Here is a 21,399-nt window from a genome sequence, read left to right as displayed (position 1 = left end):
TCTTGTCCCCAAATACTCTGCCATGTTTGTGAGAATATACTATACATCGCAAGGTCATGTCAAGCATGGCCAAACTGAAAACGGAAATGGGCAAACATGAGAACAAGGCCGAGGTAATTGAGAATAGACAGTAACGACCTGTCTTCAAACTCCAAAATATGCAAACAGTGGTAGCCTCCATTGGTAGTACCTAGACGCCGTGAGCCACCCTCCACCCAGACCAAGAAAGACATCAAAAAGGACAAGAAGAGAAATGGTAATGTAGCAGGGTGGATATGATAGCGAGTAACAGAAAGAAAGCAAAGGAGCGGGGGTATAAAATTTTCACGCGGCCATGGACAAACACTCATCAAGCAATCCGCTCAGCTGATCTCGATCGCCGAGGGTGCCTCCCTCCCAGTCCAGCAGAGAGCCATCCTCGTCTTCGTCGATGTCCATTTCATCTTCGGCCTGTTTGATGTGCTCATGGGGCTCGCCAACGCCAACGCCATTCGCTTGGCGATCTTGTTTATCGGCTTCTAATTCATCTTCAAAGTATCCGCCCATGATCTGGTCCACAATTAGGGGCATGTGGCCGAGGACGCCACCGCCCAGTTCCAAGGTCAGACGGAGGTCCCGCACGCCCAATGGTTGTCGACCGCTAGCCTCCTTGGCCTCGATAGGAAGCAAGCCTGTAGCAGAATCCTTTGCAATCTCACCTCTAGTATAGGCAAGCTCTTCGACCTCCAGCTGTTGGCGATACTTGCGCATCATCATGTTATTGATCGTTCCTGACGGTCCGTTTGATCGTGTGCGTGAAAAGACCGCGGACAGAACTTCCTTGACGAATGTCTCCGTCGCAATGGCCATGAACTCGGCACAAGGGAGCCCAGCACCGCCGGGTAGTGACTCCTCGTAACATATGGGGACCATGCGGGAATGGATCGATTCCGTATCGGGGAACTCGCCGGTTTCTGCGGCGAGGGGTTGGGCGTAACGCTTGCGAATTTCGAGCTCCCAATCTGTAATGGGGACGGTTAGATACTGGAAGGGTTGGAGTGGCCTCGAGAACGAAGTGGATATCTGAACTCCGGGAATTTGGGTGTCGTCTTACTAGTCTTGTTGAGCCCGCCTGCACTTGCAGGGACTTGGCTGGGGAGTTTGATCTGCTTAGCTAGGTGGCTTTGCTCTAGCTCGGTGAGTATTGTCTCGTTGGGATCTCGCTGCTCAAAGTTAGTGGTTGGGTGGTTGGGTGACACTGTTTGCGACGACATACCTCTGGGATCCCCTTTATGCGCCGGCGGTCCCTTGGAGGTAGCTGCATGACCTCAGTTTTCAACCTTTGCTCTGCAGCATCTCCGGACACAGGTTTTGAGACCGTTGACGGCTTGTCATTGGCCGATACCCAGTTTGCGACGCCATGATCGGGGAGGTCTCTTGTGAGGTTTCCAATGAGCGCGCAAATGAAATTGTTGTGTAGATGTTCGTTTTTTGGATCGGCGCATAGGAAGTGGTCGACTCGCGACGCGTATTCGTTCTGGTTATATTGTCCTAGAATGGCAAGAGGTCAGGAGGTCAGCGAGGTCATTAGAGAGAGAGCTATGGTGAAGCTCAAGCAATAGAAGTGTGGCTAGAGTTTCCCACGCGCGTAATCACTCACCTAACAAGAACAAGGCTGTTGCTTCCTTGTACTCGGCCCACTTGTCTCCGATGGCGGCCTTCAAGTCCGTGTACGCAGGCTCCAGCTCCAGCCGCGGTACCGATATCAGGGCCTTGGAGGTCTTTACTGATGCCGAGCCGTTGGGCGCTGTGCCCTTGATTGTATTTGAGACGGAGTCATTGCGACTTAAAGCCGCCGGATCGATCTGCATGATTGCAGTACTCGCGAGAGCGCGACGGAGGCCGAAGGGCGGCAGTGAATCTAGGCACCTACGCCTTCATGAAGAAGGATCCAAGGGTCTAAACCAGGGATAACGAAAGTGAACGGAATTTCATGTGAGAGACCGACGAATTGATGATGAGAATTGATGCGGTGAAAGACCTGGCGATGGGTTTGGGTGGAAGGAGGTTCCAACTTGCGGTTCCCCGCCAGACGCCAGAAACGGATACATCGAAGTGCACCGAATTCAGTAAGCTCTCTGTTATACCTCAGTTCAACGCTCTACGTTCTATCTTTGCGATTTTAGATGTCTTTTAAATCAATGTACTAGATTTTCAAGCTAGCTGTACTACGTCTTCACTCAATACCCCAAATAGTTGCCCGATCTCCGCAATGATCTCCATGATCTCGTTTGATAATTGGCCCGTGACCAGGACTGACAGCGTCAGTTATTGCCAAAGCGGTAAAATAGACAAAAACTTACTATATGCATACAGAAGAGCGCAGTCCTCGTCTGTGGTCTGCTGTGAGGCTTCACGATCTAGACGGTAGCGATAGATGCGAGCAAGCAGCCGATCTCTCGCATGTTCGATACTGGGGAGTACGTCACTCAAGGGGTATTCTAGCTTCATGGAAGAAGCGATGACTGGAGCTGGTTAGCGTGGAAAGACAAAAGCAGAAACATGCACCAACCCGATAGTAGATGGCTGACACGAGCCGACAGCTGCTGTCGTTCCAGTGCGGTGTACTGAAGAAGAGTGATCTCTCCTTCGGTGGCAGGGTCATTCTTCATCAACTCAATGTTCATCGTGTGGAAAGAGTTGACCATACTGCGCGTACGCCGAACGATATTAGCATAGGAAGCTTGAGGGAAGGCACTCTTCAGCTCGAATTCGGAGCTTGCTGCGCCTTGAAGGGACTCTAGCCGAGCGAGGAATCTCTCAATCTCGAGCTTCTCTCGAGGAGTCATGTAAACAACGGATTTCCTCTCCTGCACCATCAGTGACAGGGGGTCACGTTTCCAGACGAGACTCAGGTGTAGCCAGAGAAGGCTCAGGCTCTCCTTGAGTCGTCGTCTTGCGCTGATGGGCCAAATCATGCGGGTGATGAAGATACCCCAGATACATCCAGACAGGACGGCAACGACTCGATGAAGGGCAATCTCACTCATTATCGGATGGGCGCCTCCTTCATCCTCGTCCATTGCTGCCTCTTTCTGGGCAAGAGAATACGCGTAGAGCACGGAGAGATTGTAGGTGAGCATAATGAACCGTCCCATGGGTCCATTCCCTCGGACAATTGTGATAAACCCAGTCCAAATGGCCATCAAGAATCCCAAAAACGCAAGGCCAAAGACATTTGCCGCTGTGATGTGCCATGCTGCGATAGCACAAACTGCTCCTAGACAGGTACCGAGGAAACGAGCATATCCTGTCGTGTTTGAGGCTCCGATTGTCATTGAGCAGACCAACATGTAAGACAAGAGACCCCACTCCCCCGCCAGCGGCCATAGAAAGGGCGCGTTGAGGGGAGGAAGGCTGGTAGGGCATATATGGCAGCTCCAGCTCCTACCTTGATCGCATACTTCGTATCATCCCGTCGGAAGAAACCCAGGCATTTCCATATCCGATAGCCTAATCTCTGCTTGGCGTTGTTTTTAGGTGTGCTTTTCAGAGTTTGGACGGTTATAGGCACCCTGTCATGCGCAATCAGGCCGTCAGATGCGTGTCTGGCATGTCTGTGGTTTTGCTGTGTCGTAGCCACGCCGGAAGCCGCTGAAGCTGGCTCTGCGTGATATCAGTAAGGTTGTTCTGCATCAAGAGATTGTATACGCACCGGCATCAATAGCATCCATTTTAGCATCTGCCGTGGTTGACCACCGCCATACTTTGAGCCATGACCAAGACCGCCCATTTGGACGCTCTTCAACTTCGAGTTGCAGCTCATCCAATATGCCAAGCATCTCTTGAAGTTGCTCTCCGAATTCCAGAAGCGAGAAGCTGAAATGGCCGCAGCTGGCTGATACCTCTTCAAGGTCCGCCTCCGCTTCGTGGGTCTTTAGGTTTATGGTTTCTTTTTGTTGGTACAGAGAGGCCAGTGTTTTCTCGCGTGACTCTTTGTAGAGGTCCAGGGCTCGATCAAGGCTGATGCGTAACCGGCCGTTCACTGAGACCTTGTATTGCGGAGCAGGCCCGAATGGAATCTCCTTGAAAATCTCTTTCAGAGTGAAGGCCAACGATCGCTGTTCCTGTTAGCGTTGAGCATATAGCGGAGCAATTTACTCACCATTGACGGGCCTAGATGTGAGATGAATATGGTAAACACATCCGCAGGAAGAAGTGCTGGTTTGGGGGTAGATTCTGCGCTTGCATTTACAGAGACGCCTGGAGATAGTTCTTCTTCAGGTCGCTCGACGATAGGTTCCAAAAACGATCCATCCGGGAATGACCACGAGCGCTCAAGTGGCGTGAAATAATCGGCCTGGGCCATGATTGCATGCTCTTCCAGTGATCCGGATTCGCGGGCAATGGTCTCTCGGATCAGACTGAACTGCAGAGAAGCTGCATTGCGCAAGCCTCCCATGTTATGCGTGATGTCCTGCACCCAGCGGACCAACTTTTTCTCAAGTCTGTATTCTTTTTCGGTACCAGCCACATAGTGCTCAAGCTTAGCTTCTCGGACGAGCCTGTCGAGCTGGCTATACGCCTTGCGGTGTTTGGCCTCCGCATCAAGGAACTCAGCCGAAGTCAGTTCATCCTCCGAGCCGCTCAAGAAACTTTCGGTGATGATCGCCATCATTGTAGACAGTGTATCTGTGACTGTAGCCAGATTTGACCGCAGCTTCCTTCGCGCCGATATGGGGAATATGGAGAACGATACAATAATGACAGCGACAACTCCCATTAGAACCATCTTCAAGACCTGGAAGATCTTTGCAAGTGACAAGTCGCCACTTTGAACAGCACCTTCCTTGGTCAAGACGGTGATTGTAGACAGAGCGGTCAGTGAGCAAGCAACGTTCACCAGAGGGTCACCCAGCCGTTGTTTGGTCCAACCGACGAAGCCAAGTCCACCGCCACAGAACACAATCAACACTACAGCGTGGCCGAGAGCCGGTAATTCCAAGGTGTCCTGGAAGAACATCTCCACGAACATGCTGGTAATTGTCAAGCAAGCCGAGTAACAAAAAGCCAAGAAGGCGCAAATCAACGCCTTGATCATCCCACCCTGGGACCTGGCGGGGTGAAAGTAGACTGTGACCGTAGCCACCATGTGCTTTCCATCCTGATGGCCCAGCAAGGCCGAAATTGCTGGGATGAATGTAGCCAGAGATCCGATGAAATATGCAAGACTGTACTTCAAGACCCCGATGCCAGCTTCAGATCTGAAGAACTGGTTCGCCTGTATCCCTGCATTGTGTATTCGGCGCCAGAGCAAAGTCAGGTACCCCTCGTAGTGGCTTGAGATTTCGTTTGTGAGGAGGCCGCGTCTTTCGTCATCGTTCTCAGTGGAAGCAGCCACCGCGTTGCGGAGATTCACGAGGCCTTTGAGACGCTGTCCGGTTTTGGGAAGCACAAATGTTGCTTGACGGAGCTTCACCGACAATTAGCAGGCGAATTTCGAGCGCCGTTGGGCAGAAGGCGCAAGTACATACCGTAGGGCGCGAGCGGCGGGAGCTGCTTGGAGTTCCGGACGGCATTTTTTGATTTCAGGTTTCTGTCACGTCCGTCTCTTGACGAGTCATTGTACAAGCCTCATGGTACAAATAAGATAGGTCACCCTTGCTCCAGACTTGATTGAGACGCCAAAGATCCTCGTGCGGAGGTGCAGAGCTCTGCAGGTTAATTTGTTGGCTGGCTACGATTGGCAGCGGGTACGGCCACCCTCTCCACTTGACATCTCCACGCACCTCTTTGTTTACACTTGAAAACTACGGAGTGCGGAATACGGAAACATATCTTTCAAATTCGCCTGAATCAAAGGAACTGAGACTGAATCGCTCATATCAGACCCTTATAGCAGTATGTAACATCTATTGCAGCCCTTCGACCTTCCAGACCTTCACCGCTGCATCGGCTCCAGCTGAGATGATCTTGGAGCTTCCTGCAACCCATCCGACACCATGGACTCCCTCCTTGTGGGCATTTTGCAGCTCAATCCAGTCTCCTGGCTTTGCTAAGCTCCAAACAAAGATGTTTGTATCGAGCGATCCACTCACAACGTGAGATCCGGCTGCATTCCAAGAAAGAGATGTGATGCGCGCCGTGTGTGCCGTCCAGCGGTCTGTCACCAAGCTGCCATCCGAGACCTTGAACACAAGGACACGTCCTCGCAAGTCACCGACAGCCAGATGAGACGCGTCGGGGGAGAATGCAAGAGAAGAAATGGGGTTGCGAGAGGCATTGATGTCCGCCCGCGGAGACAGTCGAGAGCTAGAGATGGCGCAGATCTGAACGGATCCGTTCTCGCCTCCAACGGCTGCCATAGTACCGTGGGCAGCCACGGTGGTGGCTGCAAAGTCAGTCTTGAACTCTCCAGTCTTCTGACCATCCTGGAAGATCTCGACGCTTTCAGACTCGCCGATCAACACCGTGGTGTCGCCGGCCGCAACACCCTTGGGTTGTCCGTTGAGCTTCGCGGCGCTGCCGGTGTAGGTCTTGGCGGAGGCATCAATGGAGCGGAGGGTGTCGTCCCAGCCGACACTGTAAATTCTGCCCGATCCCTCTGGTGTCGCCGCAAGCCCAGCGACGTAGCCGGGGTGGGCGTCTCCTTCAATCTCTTCAGCGGTGCCCGTGGCCACGTCCCAGTTGCAGACCCGTCCGTCAAAGCTTCCAGTCCAAAGAGTTTCCTTGTTGTCAACGGTGGTCTGGTTCAGCGAGGTGATGCTCTTCTGGTGGCCCGAGATGACTTGTCGGGGTTTGGGGGTGCCCTCTACCAGATAGTTCAGGTCTCCACTCAAGGACAAACTGATGAGAAGATCATCACTTCTACCGTGGGGCCAGACCACGCCAACTTGATGGTCGCGAACAGCCATGGCGCCTTCCTCTCCCAAAGTCCAGGTCTGCGTGGCTTTACCAGCCTCCACGTCCCAGATCTTGACAGTCCGGTCAGCACTTGCAGTAACAAACTTCCGGGAGTCCTTGGCCCAAGACACTCCGAAGATGCTGCCATTGTGCTCCCCTTCGCCAATCTGGCCCTTGGTCTCTCCCGACTTGCCATCGTAGAGCCAAATCTTGCGGTCTGCACCCACGCTAACCAGGTGTGATCCGTCTGGGCTAAAGCCAACTCCGTAAATGTAATTGGAATGCTTGTCCGCAATTCCGTTGTTGAACTTGAAAGGTGCGCCGTGGTAGAACACCGTCTTCCGGTCGTCACCTGCGGTAGCAGCACGCAGAGGTCGTTGCTGCCTGATGGACACGGTGTTGAGCTGCTGCGTGTGGCCGGTGATCTCACCAACGGTGTTTCCACTGTCCCAGGTGATGCAGTGTCCATATCGCTGCTTGCCGTCACCGACGGCAATAATGCGCTGGGAGTCGCCGTCCCAGGCCAAGTCGTTGATCCGGCCGTTGACAATGCTGTACTCGCCCTTGGTGATTCCGTCACCAACGCAGTCCCACACTCTCACGATTCCCGCAGCATCACCACTTGCGACGTAGAAGCCAGAGGGGGAGAACCGCGCGACAGTTGTCTGGGCCTTGTGTTCGGTATACTGTTTGGCGACTGCGGGGTCGTCGATTGAGCGCAAGAAGATGGATTTGTTGGACTTTAGGTAATTGAGTTAAGATCATTTCGTTGGCATGTGAGGTTGGAGCACATACTGCATAAGCCAATCGCTCGCCTTTGGCATCGGAGGAAAGCTGGGTGGGCTGTCCGCGAGTGGTGGACGGGCTAGCAGCCCAAATGGACTCTTGAATATTGTGAGGATAGAGAACGGCAGCGGGTCAATGCTTTGGAGACTCACCATTCGTAAGTGACATTGCTGTTGTGCACAGAAGCTGTACGAACAAGTTGGAGAAAGACGGAGGGGAAGTTGTTTATCGACTGACGTACTCGGGCCACAATAGCGGGGAACACAGCCACGCCTATGCACACGCCTTAGGAGTCAGTGGAATAATCCACTTGCACAAAGTAGATTGTAGAATAGTAGTATATTCTGAATTCATGATCCTACTTATGGTATAAGATCTTCAAAATCAATGCATATCGCTAAGACTAATAATACACGAAGCGTGCCACTTTCAGGCGCCGGCCTGTACTTGTACAAAGACACGTCTTACCCAATCTGTAGGAGCTGATACTCAGAAGGCCCTAGAGCCACTGAAACCACCGGGTCCCTCCATACGTGCCCGCAGTTCGGACGCGATGACTTCCGGGTGTCGGTGGACACTGGGCATAAGACCCATTCCAATGGCTCTGCGGAGTGCCTTGGCCATCTTGCGCTGGTTCACAGGTCGCAGGCCAGTCTCTGTTCGGGGCTTGATACGGCCCATGTTGGTCATATATTCGGACATGACGGAGAAGTTCTATCACAGGGCAAATAGTCAGTTACAGTCCATCATACCGGTGGGGATTATGATAAGTGTCGCAATAAAGTCTCAGCAAGCATACCTTGTACATATCCAATGGCTTCAGGTTCAATGCGTCAAAGGCGTCTGTGCCGGGGCTCTGGCGCTTTCCCCATTTCTTCATCTGAGTTGGGCTCATATCTTTAGGGGCAACGATATCTCCGGCCTTGTAATCACGGGGGTGAAATTTCTCGAGACCTCGGCTCTCACTCGCCGACTTCTGCTCTTCGAGGTAAATCGCGCGGCTGGGTTGGCGCTCTCGTCGTTTGAAGATTGCATCTGCCATAGAATTAACAAACAGTCCAATTTCCTGCCAGTGGCATTGATTCTAAAATCACTGCATTGGGTCACCTACTTCGCGACACGGATTCACGCTGCGAAGCGAACTCAGATATGGCACCAGTGGAGCTCCAACGACAGCCCGATAGCCCAACTCTGGCGGTAGTCACATTGCGCAGCAATGCTGATGAAGAAAGAATGGCTGAAGACATATTTGCGAAGAAAGACCTAGCAGGGTGGTTCCGCGAAATGTAGCTCAACTGAGAGGAGGCCGGAGCCAACGCGGAGGTGAGATCTTTTTTTGCCAAGACTTCTTCCCGCCTAGTCAACCTCCAGATCTCTCCGCGTCGAACTCCCGACTGACCCTACCATAAGCTGCGCGTTTCTACTGCTCTTACTTTTGCCTGTTCGGAGCTTCAGGCTCTCAATTGCCCACCATGCAGTCCCATCTCACGAGACGGGTCTTCCGCGCCATCATCAACAACGAGCCGCTTCGGTTCTCACAATGCCAACGAACTCGCCTGATGCATACCATTACTCCTATGCGAGTACGTTCCGCCATGCCTGGCCTCTCTTATACCACGCGACGCAACATGTTTGCCTTTACGATGGGTCAAGACCCTGAACGGCGACCGAGCACTCTGCCCTCCGAGAAAGGCCTACAACCAATGGCAGATTTATTGAGGTCACTTAAAGATAGAAGCCGAGCCCCTCCGAGCTATCTTCTTGCAAAGGCATTCCAGACTTTCTTCACAACGCGGCTGGAGAATCCTAGTGTGATCACCCAGTTCCATGCCCGTACGTTGATCGTCACGTGGAAACATCTCAAGGCCCTGCAGAATGATTTGGATGAGCAAGATTGGCAGAATATGTTTTCAACCGAAAATTTGGAAAAGATGTTGCAGGTACTGTCAGAATGTGAAACCGCGCCGCAGGCCCGCGAGACCGTCATTCGCCTCGCTCGTTACGCGTATCAGGAGCTCATTCTGGATCACGGATTTGGTCCCAATAGGATCAGTCGGCCCGCCCTCTCGCTATATATAAATATTTTGGCTATGAACGGCAATCCAGAGGGCGCTAGGCATACACTGCTCCACTTTTGGGGCCAAATGAGGGGATATCAACCCTCGCCCTGGCTCACGGTCTTGAAAGGATTCGCCCTGAACGAGGACCTAGAACAGGTGCGGAAGGTTGTTGATGATTGGGGGGTCCACGGCAACAGCTTTGACCAAAAATCTCATGAAGAAATCATCAAACTTTTGATTGAACATGATCAGTTCAAGGCTGTTGAGCTTGTCTATGCCTGCCCACTCGCCGGTGGTGTGCAACCATCTATAGCCACCAAAGTGGCCGTCGTCGAGTACTGTATCTTCAGCTCTCGCTTAGACGCGGCTGGAGATATCTTCAACTCCATTCCCAGTGATGCTAGAGATGCTACTGGTATCACTTTGCTCTGGGAGGCGGTAATGGGCAACAATGCTTCTGCTCTTGTACAAAAGGTTGAATCGTGGAAAGCCTCCGGATTTGAGTCCATCACAATTGAGATTGTCAACAAGCTGCTCCGATATGCCAACGCGAAGCAAAACCCACAATGGGCTGCAGACTTCATGACGCTGACAAGTCAGTGGGGACTTGTACCAAATAGTCAAACATACATGCTGCAGCTCGAGTCTTACATCCAAGCAGGCGATGTAGAGAAGACTTTGAAGCTTCTCGAAGACCAAGTTGATCCCGCTTCCCTCACGGGTGATAACACACCACTTGCCAACAAGCTCATCACAATGCTCTGTCGATCCGAGGAGAAAGACGAGCTATTCCACAAAATCTCATCCCTTCTTGACCCCCTCTTTGAAGACAACGTCCGCCTGGAACCAGAGACGGTGGCCGCCCTGACACACTTGCTTCTTTACCGCAATGATCTGGATGCTGTATCAGAGCTGCTTCGTCCCCGACTAGGCACTTACGAAGACAGCCAGAAAGCGCCAGTGCGCGCCGCAATCATGTCTTTCATTTTGGATACGAATCAATCCGACACGGATGCATGGAACGCATACGAGTTCCTGAGAGTCGCCTTCCCATCCACGGGGACCGTTTACCGCACCAAGATCATGACCGCCTTCTTCGACAGAAAGCGCAGTGACCTTGCCGTCCTGGTCTTCGGACACATGCGTCAAGCGGATGAATCCGCCCGTCGACCCAAAGGCGACACTTACGCACGCTGCTTCCAAGGACTAGCCCGCACCGCGGACACAACCAACCTCGAGCTCGTGCACAACATGCTGAAGCTTGATATCGAGGTGGATCTCACCACGAGGATCCTGAACGGGTTAATGATGGCGTATGCCGCTTGCGAGAAGCCGGATAGGAGCATGGCGATCTTCCGCCAGATCCTTCAGTCTGAAGAAGGTCCCTCGCAGAAGACGATCACGCTTTTCTTCAAGGCCTGTGAGAAGCACCACAATGGCGCTCAGGAGGCAATGAAGTTGATGGGCAAGGTCAAGAAGCTGGAGATTACAATGGATCGTCCTTTGTACTCGGCTTATATGGAGTCACTGGCGGCGCAGTGCGAGTTTGACCTCGCCTGTGAGGCTATCAACAATATGGAGGCTGAGACCGGGCTCCCTCCTACGAGCAATACGTAAGTTTATACTTCTAAATTCGGTACTTGTGGTTTCGATGCTAACTTTTGTAGTATTGGACTTTTCTACAATGCCATCCCGTATCAATACTGGAAGGATGAGGTTGAGAAGTGGGCCAGCGAGAAGTATCCTGAGCATTGGGCACACTTGTTGACGATGAACCGCACCGAGCACGAGGAGGGGCCGAAGTTTGATGGCATTTCGAACAATGTAGCAGTGTAACAACAGACAGATAAGGTTAATACGATTTTTTTCTCTTGCGATGAAGCTTGATTGCGAACGTTCTTCTAGAGCAAGTGCTCAAAATATCCAGGATTTGTTCAGACCTGTAAACCAAAACAGGAAAGTACAACGAATGCATTGGTAGGTACCGCTCAAAAGTGACTAATGTACAAAATGAACCAAAATGATTCCAAAGATGCTCTCAAATCGCTGATGCAGATGCAGATGCATATCGACCAATGTAACAAACACAAGGTCAACAAAATTCAAAGACTGAAAATACCACTCCTCTTCTTTCCATAGGGATAAACCAGCAAAGCCGACACAAACAAACCAACCGAGATACCAATGGCTGTCTGGATCATACCGTATCCAAGCGAGGTAAGCGAGCTATTACTCGTTGCCCCGGAAGAACTGTTAACATTCCCCGACTTGACAGCCTCCGCATACTCCAGACCAGAGATGATAGATCCACTGGACGCAAGACCAGACGGAACAAGCGTGAAAATGCCCGGGATGATAGCGGCAGCGGCATGGCCGTGCCAGATTCGACTGTACAGATTGGCCAAGAGGCCGATTGTGAATGCGCCAATGGTATTGGCGACTTGGTTGGAGCCTAGTTTCTTGGTACTGAAGTAATTGGCGACGTATCCGCATACGCCCATGGTGATGGTGACAGGGAGTTGTTTGGCTTTTGATTGGTTGATCAGAGCCGCGAAGAGGCAGAATAGTGCGACGAATGGGAAATGTTGGATGTATTGATTTCCCCAGGCTTCTGGGAGACCTGAGCATGTTGAGGCCGTGGTTGCGGCTCCGTCCATTAATCCGTATATTGTTGTGCCGACTGTTACGCCGTAACCGAGGAAGAGGGAGTAGATAATTGTGAAGACCATTCGGATAGATCCGGCGTTCATTTGATGGGATTGGAGCTCGAGACTGCTGCTTAGCACCGAGAATCCGGGGAGGATCATTGCGATGGAGGATTGGGCCATTGCTGAGAAGCAGAAGACGGGCTCGCCGTTCTTGTGGATACTGCCGAAGGCACGGGCGAGGAAGGAGGTTAGGATTGCGGCGGAGACTTCGAGAACGTTTGAGTAGGTTGCTGAGGCTGGGGCGAGGACGTGCTGCATTAGGCCTACTAGACATCCCAGGATGAAAATGATGGGGAGGTCGACTGGACGTGCGCTGAATGAGTAAGGGCCGACTGCCACACTGGCTAGTCCGGTCAGACACACTAGCATCCAGCGGTTGTAGCGCGGGTTCCGCTGCATGATCTGGTCGAGGTCCTGGGTCGCTTGCTCGACGCCGACGACGTCGTGCACGACATTCTTGTAGACGTTGTGCGTCTCAGCGAGTCTGGATAAGTCAAGTCCCTGGATCACACGGATGATCTTCACCTCCGCTGTGCGAGTCAGAGGGTCGTCGAACGACATGAACATGCAACCTGGGATGTACAAGAACTGAGCCTTGACCTCGAGCACGTTGGAGGTCATCATCATATACTCTTCGAGTCGGTGAGTCGGGGCGCCGTACTTCATCAGCGCACGGCAGAGCTGCATGATGTATTGCTGGCGGGCGAGGAGCTGCGCAATGTGGATAGTGAGCTTGACGTCTTTCTTGCTTTTGCGTTTCTCCTTCTTGAGCTGCTTGGGGTTGGCGGGAGGGGGACCCGCGGCATTGGGGACACCGACGCGGCCCATGTCCATGGAGGCCTGGACGAGGGAAGATGTGTAGCTGTGGTTTGACTTGGTGGGCTTGTGACCATTAGCGTACCACTTCAATTTATCTTTCTTTCCACCTGGCGTTGTTGTGCCGGACGGTGCCACAGACGGCGCCAGTGTCTCCGTGTCTGGATCTGTCTCTGCTGCGGTAGACACGAGGCTCATGCGGCTCGCTGAATGAAGGTTGTTGGCGTAAACACGGAGCAATTGTGACAAAAGGCCCCCTGGAGGACCTCCGGGGCTTGCCATCCCCTCTGGAGTGCCCGGGGTCGTGGCCCCAGATGCAGGTTCTGCGATTCGAGGAGGTCTGGGGTCGGATTGGAAGCCCAGTCTTTCCACCAGCAGACGAGCCTGTGCATCGTAGTCTGTGCCAGGCAGACGATCCTCCTCGTCGTTTGCCCGTCGGGCCTCGTAGCTTCGGATGTCGTCCGTTGCTCCATAGTACTCCGGGAGCATTGGGGAGTCCAAACCATCTGCTTCTCTCTCGTGAGGCCGGCCGAGCCTCTCTGCTATTGTGGTGGCACGGTTGCGAATGCGTTGGCTTGCAGTCCGCCACCGTTGGGAGGACGAGACACTCGGGCCCACACTGGCTTCTTCTGGCACCAGTGTGTCTGGGTTGGTGCTATCATCTTGAGTATGTTCCTTTTCCACTCCCTCCCTCTCGGCATCCTCTACGGAAGGTTGGGGAGGCAGTGGTGGAAACTTCTCCGATTCAGACATTTCCAAGATTCAAGAACAGCGGAAGAGAGCGGAAGTTCTTCTTGGTGTGGGGAAAGTGAGAATATTCAGGGGATCTTGGGTTAGCCCTAGACTTGTACAGCAGCTCAACGCCCAGTCAAGATACCCCACAAACGGTCAGACACTTCATACTCCGGGGAGAAGAAGAAAAACGAGACCCAGGAGGGCGGAAGGGTCCTTTTGTTTAAAGAGGAGAAGTCTTCCTTTCATGGTTAGTATTGAGACCCACCTACTCCGTAGGGAGCGGGTTGAAGTCATAGCCATGGACCTCGGAACGCGTCAGTCCATTCGTTTCAAAGAAGATGGCGAAATGGGCGCGTTGGCAATCCCGAAACAGAATCCCGTTCCTGGACCGAACCTTGGGACTTGATAGGTACTGGAATTCGTGTGTGGTCCATAACCATCAGGCCATGGCCAGGTTTATACTCCGTATACTCCGTATAGAAGACATGCTAAGTTAAAAGTCTGACGTGTTTTGCATAAATTCATTAAACCCGCACAATCCACCGAGTAACAAAAAACAAGCTTCTCCTGTCCTCCACTAACCCACACTAACCCTTCGCTGATCGCAATGAATGGCTTCTTATTAATTTTTCAAATGGTGTCAGCAATTAATTTGAGAGGGTAATATTCCCCTTTCAAACACATCCTAGTCACTTGAGATGCAGATTTTTCTTTGGGCTGGACTGCGCCTCAGGGCTATTATTGCCGGTACGAAGTGGGCCTTAGTCCCACTAGGCATTTGTGCCATTCTAATTATGTCCGAGGGGCTAGACTGTTCTTGAAGTATACCCAATTTTATGTACGGAGTATGAAGGGCCTCAGAGGAAAATTAAATATTGTAGTTGTTGATGTACTGCATACTCTGTACCTGAACTACTCTGTACCTGAACCGGGATACATCTATGGTACCTGAATATACTCCCAGGGGCGTCAAAACACGGAAGTTTATCGCAGGTTGCCCCTCTTCCCAACTTAGTCCTTAGTACAAAGTAGTTAAGCAGGTTAATCTAAGGGACTCAGACCGTAGCCAAGCACGTAAACTTGACACGGTGGAGGTAAGCTAAACATACATAGCCGGTCTATCCGAATATCCGTAAACAAACACTCCAATAGACTCTACAATATACCACCCGTGGAACACAAGCAGCACTTGAGCAAAGCACACGACCAGCAACTCCCACACAAATCCGTCATGTCCAAGCCGCACCCCCTCACGGCCCCCGCAATCCCCATAGCCCTCCAAACAAGCCACCTCCTCTCCCCACCTCCAGACCGCCTAACCAACACACCAACAACATTATCCATAACGAAAGAGAGCAACACTCTCTACGTGCACCGTCTACGGCCCCATGAGCCCTCCAACAGTCCCGAGAAACAGCTCCTCTTCACCGTCCTCGAGAAGCAATGGCCAACAGGCACCCGCGTAATCTACGCCCGCAACACCCCCGTCCTCGTCCTGCGCCGCGCCTGGTTCTCCGGTCTCCGCAAATGGGGCGTCAAATTACCAAAAGGTAAAGGCAAGGCCCGAGGCGCTGATCTACTAGACGCCTCGATGCCCTGGACAGACGGAAACACCATTGGTGCGGGGCGCGGGTTCAGACTAGATATGAGGTTTCGGAATGCACTCGCGACGCGCAGGAGACGAGCGACGATTTCAACGGCTCGTGATGAACCACCGCCTTATTCGCATGCGCCTGGTGCGGGCCACAGAATGGCTATTGAGGATGCATTGTTTTTCGGCTCTGATCAGGAACTCGGGGTGAGGTCGGGTCATGTTGCTGATATCTTGCCTGGGTACTCGGCGCGCTATGGGGGTAGTGCGTTGCATGATTTGCTTGATGCGGTTGAGTCGCCGCAGGATCCTGCGCCGGCTTCTGTGGTGGAGTTTCCGCCGAGGCCTAGTTCTGGTGTTGAGAGGTCAAGTGCTGGGGCTGGGTCGACGGTTGAATTGAGGACTGTGCAGTCGGCTTCTGGGACTGGGGTTATGTTGGGGAATCATAAGGTGATGCATATCACTCGGCATAATGCGATGGATTATAGCAGGTCCAAGTCGAGGTTGAAGCCGAGATGGGAGGTTGCGGTTGCAGAGGGGGTGGATTTATTGTTGGTGAGTCTGTCCTTTACATCTCGGTATCAAGTTGAGTATTGCTAACTTCTTCCAGGCAGTGAATGTTGTTCTGATTATGACCGAGGTGGAATCGCCGAGATGAGATGAGAGATGAGATGAGATCACATGTTATGAACGTTATATGAGACGGCCCCGCGGCTTTTTTTTTGGGATTTCAAGTTATAGACAGCACTACTTAGATTACTACTTAGAGCAGATCTGATACACTTTTCTTTTTTTTTACGGGTTTAATACTACAATATCAACCAGATGATAATCCAAGGATTGCATTTCTAAAGGATCCCCGAAAGGCGTCTCATCTTTGAATGCCACTAAACTTTTCTAACCATACATTCGTCAAGGAACAAATCTTTTTGTTCCGAATTAGTAATATCGTTGGCTCAAATCTCATCAAGAAAAACAAACAAAAGTCACAAGACTCGCGCTGCATCAATGTCTAGGTCCAAATCTTAAGCCTGAATCATAGACATACGCTTGGTCATGAAGTCGAAGAAGGAGAACTGGCTGGGCTGGTTGCCGTACTCGTAAACGAAGCGGCTGGCCAAGTAGCTACCGAAGATAGCACGCAAGTAGTTCTCGGGGACCTGGGATTGTCAGTAAAAGATTCTTCAGTAAGGGGAAATGAGGTAGACATACACGTCCCAAGATGGTCTCAAGACCGATCTTGTCCAACAGGCGACGGGGAAGAGCGTCACCGAGGACAGAGCGGCGGAGAGCGACATTGTCCCAGAGCTCGGTCATCTGGAGCTCCTCATCGAGCTTGGTGATGGCCAGACTGAGACGGTCACTGAGGACACTGCGCAGGACACCGGTGTTCTCGTGTTCGCGCCAGATGGCCTCGAACTCGAGTGCAGCGTTCTGCTTGATGACTTCTTGCACCTCCTTGACGTAGGACTGGTAGAACTCGGGCACGGTGCCGTCCTCACGGATGCACATGTGCTCGACGAACTCCTCGTCGTTGAAGGAGAGCGAGGCAAGGACCTCGAGGGAAGAGGAGGTAACACCACCCTTGTTGGCGGAGGCGTCCTTGTACAGAATGCAGCCGGCCTTCTCGAGACGCAGCTTGGCGTCCTGGGTCATGAAGAGGTTGGCACCCTCGACGATGAAGGGAATGATGGACTTGTTGTCCTTGATCAGCTTGCCAACGGTGGACAGGTCGATGGACTCGGGGCGACCACCGCAGGGGACGAAGACGTCGAACTTCTCCTGTGAGCGCAGGTGGTAGGTGTTGCGGAAGATCATTCCGTTGTGGACAATCTCGCCGCTGGGGAGCTTGACGTTCTTCTCGTCGACCAGGACGCGGTAACCGTCGGAGGAGAGCTTAGACATGTCAAACTCGGAGATCATGGCACGCTTCTTGGCCAAGCGGAGGAGCTCCTCGTGGTTAAGACCGTTGGGGTCATAGATCACACCAGCACCGTCAACGATGGCACCGTACTTCTCATTGGCGAGCAGGATCTCGTTAGATCCGAGATCACCATCGGGACCACCGGTCTGCAGCTTAAGCTGAGTGGAGGGTTCGATGTTCAGCTTGCGCTGGATACCCAGAACGTACTGGCGGACAGAGAGGGTGGTCATGCCGTAGGCATCATGGGGAATACCGCCCAGCTTGGGGCTCTTTCCGGTGAAGAAGGACTTCCACCAAGGAGCGCCACGGCCGCGAGCGTGCTCGGTAGCCCAGTTGACGAGCTCGGCAGTGTTCTCATCGGGACCCATGAACAGAATCTCGTCCTTGCCGTGAAGGTCAACGATGGGATCCTTGATACCAGGGCTGACGGGTGGCAGGAGCAGATCAAGGATACTGTCGATGTATTTCTCGAAGGCGACCCGCGCCTTGTCCTGGTGGTCAGCGTCCAAGAGGATGACACCCTTGGCACCGCCTTCGGGGATATCCTTGTTCTTGCGCTGCTGGGTGTTGGCCAAGTTGTAGTTCTCATCAAACAGTGAGCGTGCGTTGATGTTATACGCCTCGCCGTTTCGGCTCTTGACAATACGGATACCACCGCGGGCAATATCGCGGAAGCGCAGGTGGAAACCGCGGAACTCGGAGCTGATGACCAAGAACATGCCGTACAGGGGCTGGGGGTATTCGTGCTCAGGCAAGAAGTCCGGCTTCAAGCGGAAGCTGAGGGCGACCTTGGTAGGGGTGAAGAAGTTGGTCTTGAGGATGGAGGAGTTGAACACGCGGAAGGAGGTCATGACCATCTCGTCGTGCTCGTTGAGGGCAGTTCCGCGAATGAGCTGCTTGAGCTTGGCGCTGTCGAGGACCTCATCGGTCTGAATGCGCAGGTAGCTGAGTGTGGGGAGGAAGTCATCACCACTGGGGCCCTGGGTCTGGACGTAGTGGGTGCTGGCAAAGTCAAGGTAAAGCTTGTGGATCAGCTCAGGGTATTTGTTGATGATCTCGAAGATGTAGTCGGCAGTGAAAGTCTCAGTGCGCAGACGCTTCTTGATCTTTGAAAGCAGCTCAGCGTGGACACTGTTGTTGCTGTCCAAAAGAGCGGACAGCGAAGTGTACTCTGATCCAAGACGGTTCAGGAACTGCTGCACGAACACCCACGCGCAGTGAGCGTAGATGGTCTCTTGCAAGCTCAGACGACCACTGGCGAAGTGGCCTTGGAAGCGGTTCTGAGGGATACAGTAGAGGAGTGAGATTTCCTTCATGATCTGGTGGATGGCGGCCTCGATGGGAGGGAACTTGGCCGAGATCTCATTGTTGTCGGAGGGACGCAGGTAGAGCGAGATCACGGTGATACCGTTGGAGAAGTTCTCCAGGTACTTGCGTGAGCTGGTCAAGCGGTAGTAGTGATACAGATCGGAGAGGGCACTGAAGAGACCCATGGCAGAGCCTTGGCGGTAGGCGATGACCAGACGCTTCTCGCGGCTGCCCTCGATCTCGAACATCTCAATGACGGGACCGGAGCGGCTGACAGCAGTCTCGATGATCTCCTGGTAGACGGCCTTGGTGTTGGGGGTGGCCTTTTGGAGGAAACGCTTTTCTCCAATGATGTCGATGTTGGTCTCATTGGGGGATGGGTTGGGCTCAACAAACTGGCACTTGTACACAAAGTAGCAACGCAGCTGCTGCCCGTTGTTGCCGGGCAGAGAGCTGGGCGAGCGGAAGGTCTCCACACGGTAGCTGTTGGCGCCCTTGGAGTGGTTGACGTACTTCTCGTCGATACGCTGCTCGTAGCGAGGACCATCCATGGAGGAGATACCGGGCCTGCTGGTATCAATGTAGACAGCGTGGTCCTCGGCCTCCTTGTCCAAGCGGATCTCCAATTGCTTGTCATCGCGAGCGTAGGCGGCAACCTTGGCGGCGTAGAGAGAAAGGATCTGGGTCACGATAGCATCCACGGACTCGGTCTGGAAGTAGGTGTCGTCAATGCCAAGCATGTTGTAGAACCAGGTGGTTTCGGAAATAACGAAATCACTAGGGAAGAAGCCCTTTTCTTCGAGCTGGTCCATGACTGCGACGAATTAGCTTTTGTTCTTCTTTGTGGGGGTCCAATTGCACTCACCCTGCTCCATCTGCTTCTGCTTGCCCTCGAAGGTAGCTGCGATGTAGCCTGGGTCCTCCTCCGACAACACACGGTGCTGCGGGGTACCGGGGATACCCAGGTGGGTGGGCTGTGGGGAGGGCTGTCGCAAGGCATTGCCTACGGCGTGATCCAGGTGCTTGTTGTGGGGAGGGTAGCGCTGGAAACCGATGGGGGTACCGGAGCCGGAGCTTCCATCTTGGCTGGCAAAGAGCTTGGGCTGAGGGCGGTTAGGCAAGCTCACGCCATTGCCATTGGTCTCCAAGGGTGGGGTGGAAACGGGAGAAGACATGGTGTATATAAGACAAAATTCTCAACACGTAAGAACAAGGTGAAGCTGTTCTTTATGTAGGCATTAGCTGGGATGAATCATCGAAGGCCGGGAAGATAAGCCAGTAATGCTCTTATCTCGTGGAGGGGCGATAAGGATTTGTATGCAAGGAAGGCCAGGGTGACGTTGTGACTTACACTAAAGAAAAAGATCACCTATCGTCGCCATGGACCGAAGGTGACTAGTTGGAGAGAGAAAAAAGGAAGAAGTGTGAAGCCTTATGAAAATCCGGGGAACCCTGGTTCTTTTATACGATAGGAATCTCCTACCCATTCCATGGATTTCCCTCCCCCCAAGTCTGTTACCTGTTTATTTCGTTTTTATTGTGAATTCTATTATTATTATTACGTTCCCACAATCCTCGACCAGTCATAACCGATGCTAGGCGGAAAGGTCAACCGTATACAGTCTCGAAGCCCAGTTTTCCATTCACAGATCCACTCCAAACGCTCATTCCCTTTCCACTTTTGACTAACAACCGGCGATAGGCGTCCTTCTGATTGGCTCTCATCGCCCCTCCTTCCGAGCTGAAGCCGAGTGTTGTGAGAAAAAGGCCGCTGCGTCATGCGGGCCGAAACAATTGCCTCAAGTCTGGAACGTGGCTACGTGGTAATACACTCTGTATCGAAGGAGGCACTGACCTTGGACAGGTACAGGGGCAAGTGGCGGGTGACTTTGACAAAAATAGGTGTCACCTGAGCCTTGGTGTCTTAGACTATAGACCGGCTAGGTACCCCGGAGACCAGGTAAGGGTATACACCGTACACGTAGAGTGTATAGCTCGCAAGATGATGCGATCTATGCCGAACATCGTGGAATGCAATGTGTCATGAATGAGAGATTCCCCGATCACGAAATTTCAATTCTCACCGTGCTAAATGCCTCAATTACGTTCCAATGGTTCCAGCCGTCTCCCCCAGATTGAAAACGATCGCCCTATGTCCGGGGGATTTTCGCCATCGCCGGACTGGGAATGAGTGAAGGAAGGCCCTAACCAAACTAATGACACTACAATTGGCACTGGTTGCGAATGTTACCGGCCCGGTGACCACAGGATATATCCCCATCTCCAACCGGAGGGGCTCTGGTACCTGGATCGTCGACTTGCGGGGTAGCATTCCATCGCAAAGACCTTTCCCCTCGATCCCAATCGTGCACGTTCGGGAGGTCTGCCGCTGCGATTCGTTAGAAATAGCGCATTCGTGTCTCCGTACCCCAACACTGTCATGTTTTTTTCACGCAATCCCAAACTTCCAAGGGTCTTTGGCGGGGCCCTTTACGTGATAGCGGACTCTGACGGCTTGCATGGAGATGCTTATTGGAAGATGCCACCGACCAATTAATTTCTCCTGGGGGCAAAAGATGTTCCGCGCCC

At 52.7% G+C, this 21,399-nt stretch overlaps 7 protein-coding genes across 7 annotated transcripts; 2 read left to right on the top strand and 5 right to left on the bottom strand.

Annotated features, from left to right (window-relative positions):
* Nucleotides 1–324: 324 nt before the first annotated feature.
* On the bottom strand, nt 325–5,558 carry N7506_011309 (Transcriptional coactivator SAGA-type complex Ada1/Tada1; the record flags this gene model as incomplete). Its single annotated transcript, XM_056960602.1, has 12 exons — nt 325–1,001; nt 1,094–1,202; nt 1,256–1,530; nt 1,640–1,844; nt 1,913–2,140; nt 2,227–2,294; nt 2,343–2,504; nt 2,552–3,396; nt 3,444–3,645; nt 3,695–4,100; nt 4,145–5,452; nt 5,514–5,558. The coding sequence occupies 12 exons, from the start codon at nt 5,556–5,558 to the stop codon at nt 325–327; spliced, it is 4,530 nt and encodes a 1,509-aa protein (XP_056806757.1).
* Nucleotides 5,559–5,891: 333 nt separating this feature from the next.
* On the bottom strand, nt 5,892–7,836 carry N7506_011308 (WD40 repeat domain-containing protein; the record flags this gene model as incomplete). Its single annotated transcript, XM_056960601.1, has 3 exons — nt 5,892–7,622; nt 7,678–7,766; nt 7,821–7,836. 3 exons carry the CDS (start codon nt 7,834–7,836, stop codon nt 5,892–5,894), a joined length of 1,836 nt encoding a protein of 611 aa, XP_056806756.1.
* Nucleotides 7,837–8,157: 321 nt separating this feature from the next.
* N7506_011307 (mitochondrial 37S ribosomal protein bS18m) lies at nt 8,158–8,915 on the bottom strand (the record flags this gene model as incomplete). The annotated part of the gene is made up of 3 exons (XM_056960600.1): nt 8,158–8,382; nt 8,468–8,703; nt 8,780–8,915. 3 exons carry the CDS (start codon nt 8,913–8,915, stop codon nt 8,158–8,160), a joined length of 597 nt encoding a protein of 198 aa, XP_056806755.1.
* Nucleotides 8,916–9,140: 225 nt separating this feature from the next.
* N7506_011306 (uncharacterized protein) lies at nt 9,141–11,564 on the top strand (the record flags this gene model as incomplete). Its single annotated transcript, XM_056960599.1, has 2 exons — nt 9,141–11,341; nt 11,396–11,564. 2 exons carry the CDS (start codon nt 9,141–9,143, stop codon nt 11,562–11,564), a joined length of 2,370 nt encoding a protein of 789 aa, XP_056806754.1.
* A 266-nt stretch (nt 11,565–11,830) lies between these two features.
* On the bottom strand, nt 11,831–14,005 carry N7506_011305 (threonine/serine exporter family protein; the record flags this gene model as incomplete). Its single annotated transcript, XM_056960598.1, has 1 exon — nt 11,831–14,005. The coding sequence occupies one exon, from the start codon at nt 14,003–14,005 to the stop codon at nt 11,831–11,833; it is 2,175 nt and encodes a 724-aa protein (XP_056806753.1).
* Nucleotides 14,006–15,218: 1,213 nt separating this feature from the next.
* N7506_011304 (uncharacterized protein) lies at nt 15,219–16,236 on the top strand (the record flags this gene model as incomplete). The annotated part of the gene is made up of 2 exons (XM_056960597.1): nt 15,219–16,133; nt 16,189–16,236. 2 exons carry the CDS (start codon nt 15,219–15,221, stop codon nt 16,234–16,236), a joined length of 963 nt encoding a protein of 320 aa, XP_056806752.1.
* A 367-nt stretch (nt 16,237–16,603) lies between these two features.
* Nucleotides 16,604–19,985, bottom strand: N7506_011303 (glutamate dehydrogenase (NAD(+)); the record flags this gene model as incomplete). The annotated part of the gene is made up of 3 exons (XM_056960596.1): nt 16,604–16,738; nt 16,791–19,624; nt 19,676–19,985. 3 exons carry the CDS (start codon nt 19,983–19,985, stop codon nt 16,604–16,606), a joined length of 3,279 nt encoding a protein of 1,092 aa, XP_056806751.1.
* Between the last annotated feature and the right edge of the window lie 1,414 nt (nt 19,986–21,399).

Source organism: Penicillium brevicompactum (genome assembly GCF_028827555.1).
Source record: "Penicillium brevicompactum strain IBT 35665 chromosome Unknown utg000007l_segment0_segment0, whole genome shotgun sequence".
Taxonomy (NCBI): Eukaryota; Fungi; Ascomycota; class Eurotiomycetes; order Eurotiales; family Aspergillaceae; genus Penicillium; species Penicillium brevicompactum.
Note: the sequence above shows the minus strand (reverse complement) of the source record. Positions and strands in the feature narration are given on the sequence as shown.